Here is a 6000-nt window from a genome sequence, read left to right on the forward strand (position 1 = left end):
AGCACACACATACTCAAGGGAAAGGAAACCAAGCCCCTTCTTTTAAAGAGGGAAACATACGTCTGGACACATCATTAACCTGCTGTAAGCCCTCAATACAAGGCCCCTTCACTCTTCAGATGCAGGCCCCTGGAGCCAGCCTGACCACCTCTGCCCATCTCTTGAGAAAGCAAGCTGGCCTGCATCCTCACATGCATAGTCCAATCACCACTGTCTCCACTGCTGCCTCCGTGGGAGTCTGGAGAGCAAGCCGGTCTGCATCCTCACATGCATAGTCCAATCACCACTGTCTCCACTGCTGCCTCCGTGGGAGTCTGGAGAGCACGCTGGTCTGCATCCTAACATGCATAGTCCAATCACCACTGTCTCCTTTGCTGCCTCCATGGGAGTCTGGAGAGCATGCCGGTCTGCATCCTAACATGCATAGTCCAATCACCACTGTCTCCATTGCTGCTTCCGTGGGAGTCTGGAGAGCATGCTGATCTCTGTCCCAAACCTGTGGAACGCCCTCCAGCTGCTGCTTGTGCCTTTAGTCCGCTCTTAACATGGAAACCACCAGAGGCAGGCTTTATTTTGTATGGTATTGTCTTTAAAAACAAGGTCTCACGTGGATTAGGCTGGTTTAAGACTAGGCTGTTTTCAGACTTGCTAAGTAGCTGAGGATGACCCTGAACTTCTAACCCTCTGTCTAGCTCCTGAGGGCTGTACCCGCTGTGCCCAGTTGATGCCATGCTGGGGATCACACCCAGAGCATAGGGCACACTAGCTACATTCCACAGCCCTCCACCATTAGCCTTTTAAATCCTAGCTCGTGCAAGGCCCACCCTTTAATCCCGACACTTGAACTCAGGAGGCAGAGGCAGGCAAATAGATCTCTCAGTTCCGAGACAGTCGGGGATACAAAGGAAGACCCCGTCTCAAAAATATACAAGTAACTCAACCTAAGTCAGTCACGTCACTGTAAATACTCAGCTAGCCCACCCTCCCCTCAAATTCCCTCACACTGCTCCTCTTCCACAGTGCCCCTCACTGGACAGGCTGCATAATTCCCTGATCAGTATCTCCGCTGCTCACTGTCTGCATCTGCTTACTAAACCCAACAGCCATGGCAGGCATCCTGATGGGTTAGGATTGGGGTCTTTTTTCATGATGTTTCCTGTGCGCTGAGCTACACAGTGAGACCTCACTTCAAAAATTCAAAAGGAGGAGGGCTGGGGAGGATGAAACAAACGTGCTTTTCCAGTTAACGGTCATGATACACGGTGAACGCTCTTCCGTGCCATGTTTAAGAGCTAGGCAGTAGATGACTGCACGGCTAAACCGTATCTTATCCCACGGCCTTTCACTGGACACTTGGACAGTAACTACCTTGACCTATTACAGATGCTGCAACTAATGTCCTCTGGCAGACATTTGTGTGTGTGACTCCTGACTGTGAGAGCACATGCACCAGAGCACACGTGTGCGTCTGTGCACATGTATGTGTGTGCGCACACGTGTGTGTGCGCGTGTGTGTGCGCATGCGTGCGTGTGTGTTAGTTAGAGGACGACTCTGAGGAGCCTATTCTCACTCCCACCTTGCTTGAGGCAGGAATTCTCTGGTTTCTGCTGCTGTGTTATGCACTATGCAGCTGCCACCAGAGCGAATGAGTAATTCTCCTGCCTCTGTCTCCCATCTCAGGGTCCAGGGAAAACAGACGGCCATGCTCCACTTCTGTACATGGGTTCTGGGGGGTCCAAATTCGGGCATCAAGCTTGCATGGGAAGTGCTCTTCCGCACTGAACCATCTTCTCAGCCTGATGTAAAATATTAGCACAGGACTTACTTCCTTGAGAACTAGCCTAGACATAGAATTGCTGAGTGAAAAGATGTACTTTTCTGGGGTGACGAGGTGAGTCGGGATCTCCCCCTGTGGACCACACTGGCCTGGAATTCACTGTGGAGCACAGGTTAGCAGTCCTCAGCCCAGGAGCGCTGGGATTGCATCACCACGCCAGCTATCTAGGTTTCAGTGATAATGTGCGATAGCTCCAGCCAATCTCCTCACACCTCGCTAACATGAGTTATGGATGAACTGGAAAGTCATATGAACTTGGGTTTGCAATTGCATGGTCCTACCTTTAATGAGCTTAATTGCAAGACAAAAGGACTTGCCTGGTTGAACTCCTGGGGGAGATCACCTGGACACTGGGAGCAAAGAATACAGCACCCTGCTTGAGGCTCTCAATGAAAGTTACTTTCCACTTAAAGTTTCTATCTTTATTGTAACTTTAAAGAAAACAACTAGGAAGTGCTGGCACGTTATTACAGGAATGCCAGCCTATAAATTAAAGTACGTTTTCATTTAACCTCTTTCCTTGCGGTTAACATCCTGCATGGAATTAGAAATATGCCTAAACGCAGTGTGCAGCTGGGAAGACATTATTTTATCCTAATCCTGGTTTCTGTTTTTCTTTCTGACAACAGCAAACAAGCAAACCTTCCAAAACCGTGGAAACAGAACACGGAAAGATCACCAGCCAGGTGCTACGTCTTGTGCCCCCTGGCACCAATGTCCCCGTTGGAACAGTTGGGAATCAAAGAGTTAAACGAGGAGACACCCGGAGGTGAGATACAGGCTTAAAAAGAAAACAATGGCAACTTCCTTACAACATCCTGGAAAAAAACAGTGACAGCGGCTCCCGCCTTCCTTTGACGTGGACAAACAGGGTGACTCCCCGCGCGGGCGCACAGTGCTACCAGCACAGGCCGGTGGACAGACAGACTGACACACACAGGAGCCTTGGAGACACACCAGCAGACAGACGCCAACACACACGAAGCAGCGCTCCCTGCAAGGCCGGGCCAGGCCTAGGGACCACTGTGAGGTGCTGGCCCTGGAGGAGCTCACCCCGGCCCGACTCCCCTACCAGCCTCTGCCTGGGGTCTCTGCAAACCGCGCCACCCGGTCACCAGTCACCCGGCGCCCAGTGCGCGCAGGGACGCCCCCGCCAGACGCGCGAGCCACCGGGAGCCCGGACGCCGCCGCTAACGCAGAGGTCCGCACCCTGGACTGCGAACGCAAGGGACACCCACGCCCCGGGTCCGGGTCGGGCCCCGCAAACACCCACCGAGCTCCTCGCATCCCGCCGCCTCCGCCGGCGCCGGCGCTTCCATCCCTCGGGGGTCTCCAGATCGCCGCCGCCCGCTCGGCCGCCCGGACTGCGGAGCATGCGCAGAGCCGCCCCGAGGGGCGGGGCCCGAGCCAGCCTCGACCGTAGCCCACGAGGGACTGCGCCTCGCGAGGTGTCAGGCGCGGTTCCGAGAGGTCAGGGACCGAGTCTCTGATCCCCGGGGCTTCGCGTGCCGAAAAGCAAAGCCTCGAACCGACCGCGCAGAAAGCAGGCAGACTGCAACTCCGACGGCCTACGTAGTCTCCGGCCCTGGCATCTCTATCTCTGTCTCTCTCTATCTCGCTCGCTCTCTCGCTCTCTTTTTTAACAGCCTTGGCTGTCCTGGAATTAGCTCTTGCAGACCAGGCTGGCATCGAACTCACAAAGATCCACCTGCCTCTGCTTCCCGAGTGCTGGGATTAAAGGAGTGTGCCATCACCTCCTGGCGGCACTGGCATCTTAAAGCTAACGCTAGGGTTAAGGCTAAACGGCTGTGGCCCGCATTGTCAAACACTAAACACATTGCTGTCTGGATCTCTGGGCACCGGATACAGAGCGCGATGCAGTCTATTACCCACTGCGTTCACTGTCCATGCAGAGGGAAGTCACTTCACCACGACAGGAAACCAATGAAGGCAGGGGAGGAACCGCCACTGCAGCAGGGACTCTCGCGTGCAACGCTGGCCTCGGGTGGACGCCAATAAATATAAGATGAATCCACAGAAAAACATACTTCTGATTAGAAGGAAAAATGTTTAATTTTGAGATTGAAGATTGTATGGTGAGAAAAAGAGGCAGGCAGGTTTCTGTGCGTTCGAGGCCAGCCTCAGCTACATAGAGAGTTCCAAGACACCCGAGGATACATAAACAGACCCTGTCTTACATAAAATTAAAAATTTTAAAACTACCATGGTCACACATATCTGCTGGAGTTTAAGGTTATGGAGTTTGAGGCCAGCCTGAACTGCATGAGATTCTCTCTCTTTCTTTCTTTCTCTCTCTCTCTCTCTCTCTCTCTCTCTCTCAAAAAAAAAAAAAAAGGAAGAAGAAAGAATAGAAAAGAAATTAAGAAAACTAATAAGTTAGAAATTACCTTTTTTCACATTCACAGTTATTATTTAATGTCATGACATCATACAAAACTTTTTGTTTCTTTTCTGTGTTTTTTGGGTAAATTCGGGAGAGCAGTAGGGGTATTCCTGTGGTAACAGGGCAGTCTGGGTTCAGGCCACTAACAAAATCACAGTGTGTTAGGTTCTTAGACTTTTCAGATTAAGAAAGAAGCAGTTCCTCTCAGATCCTCATCTTTCCTCCTCTTCAGAATCTCAAGGTTTGTATCAAGTAACTGGGCACAGTAAAACCTTTGCTCAAACCCAGTTTTCCCCAGAAAATATACACATCACAGGGAAATCCCCGTTCCTCACAAATAGCACAAAAATCACAAAGATGCTGAGCTACTGGGAGCCAGGTCCCTAAGGATGTCTGGGTCCCTGGGCTGAAGGGCCGCAGAGATCTGTATCAGAAGTGCTGCCTCAGTTTATCACTGAGTGTTAAAAGCATCAAAAAGTCATTGCCTCTTAATGACGGGGCCCAGGAGAGACTAGCCTGACTGTACTGCCAGGCCTGGTTGAGATGGCTTCCAGATGGGGTTTCTCTACTGTGGTGTGGGAATAAACCAAGTGGTAAGGACATAAGGACATCTCTGCTTCAAGACGCATTTCCTTTCGTCAGTTCTGCACCCTGTCCTATGAGGTGAGGCAGCAGTCCCTACCTACATCCCAGGACTGGCAGAATGCCTGTACCTGTGGGTGAAATAAACATCGGACCCTATGGAAGCAAACAAAAGTGGGGTTTAACTTAGAAAACAAAAGACAAGTGTGAGGTTGGCACTGGGCATTAGGGTTCTTCCTAAGGGTCACTTGGATGCAAGTTCCATGCTACCATGATACAGGTAAGATGAACCAAGAATGTGAGTGAGTATTGGGAAGGTAGTGTATAAAGCAAGGATGCGCAGCAAGAAGAGATGATCCCCAAACATGCAGAGGACAGTAAGTAGTGAGAGCCTTCACCACAGTCTTCAGCATGTGGTTTGTAATTGTAACTTGGCACTTCCTTTTTTGTTGTTGTTTTATTTTCCGAGACAAGTTTCTCTGTGTAGCCCTGGCTGTCCTAGAACTTGCTCTGTAGACCAGGCTGGCCTTGAACTCACATAGAGTGACCTCTTTATCTCTAAGATCTTCCACTTACTATTTTCAGACCTCAGCTGACAGGGAGTAACTACAGAGTTGAAAATTGAAATCACATACAAGGAAGCACACACCATAGTCCCTGCCACCATATGAATGGCTACCACCATTGTCATTGAAGGTGTAGAACTGTCTCTGCCTCGCTCCTCTTGGAACTGAAGGTGCCTTCTCTCATTAACCCAAGGTATTAGGGTGTAGCTGTGATGTACCTGGAAGCCTGCTCTGTGGCTTCCATGGCTGCTCTCATTCCCAAAACTCCATTATGGGTGGCAGTGCTGTGTTGAGGAACCTGAGCACAGGTGCAAGGCATGCTGGCCTCACCTTTAATCCCCACCCTTGGGGATTTCAAGGCCAACCTGGTCTACATATCTAATTTCAGTCCAAACAGAGTCATATACTAAGACCCTGTTTCAAAGGAAGGAAGGAAAGAGGGAGAGAGGGAGGTATAGAGGGAGGGAGAGAAGGAAGGAGGGAGGGAGGGAAAGGAAGAGAAACAGAAGAAGAAATAAACAAATTCAAGCGCTTCCAAAGAGGCCGGTACATCTTGTAGTATTACTTGAGATGAGAGAGAGATTACTTGAGATTAAGAGAGAGAGTAGGC

The 6000-nt window shown here is 50.5% G+C and overlaps 1 protein-coding gene across 2 annotated transcripts in view; it reads right to left on the bottom strand.

The window, feature by feature from the left end:
• Slc36a4 (solute carrier family 36 member 4) overlaps window positions 1-4827 on the bottom strand; it is a 38224-nt gene extending 33397 nt beyond the window's left edge. Inside the window, exon 1 of one of the 2 annotated variants that reach the window (XM_050120584.1) lies at window positions 3112-4800. In XM_050120584.1, coding sequence (XP_049976541.1) covers window positions 3112-3157 — 46 coding nt within the window. In that variant the 5' untranslated portion in view covers window positions 3158-4800. Of the gene's footprint in view, window positions 1-3111 lie in introns of both variants that reach the window. The other variant, XM_050120585.1, reaches the window with a different exon arrangement.
• Between the last annotated feature and the right edge of the window lie 1173 nt (window positions 4828-6000).

The sequence above is a fragment of the Alexandromys fortis genome, unplaced genomic scaffold (genome assembly GCF_014885135.2).
Source record: "Alexandromys fortis isolate MF-2015 unplaced genomic scaffold, M_Fortis_MF-2015_v1.1 scaffold_171, whole genome shotgun sequence".
Lineage (NCBI taxonomy): Eukaryota > Metazoa > Chordata > Mammalia > Rodentia > Cricetidae > Alexandromys > Alexandromys fortis.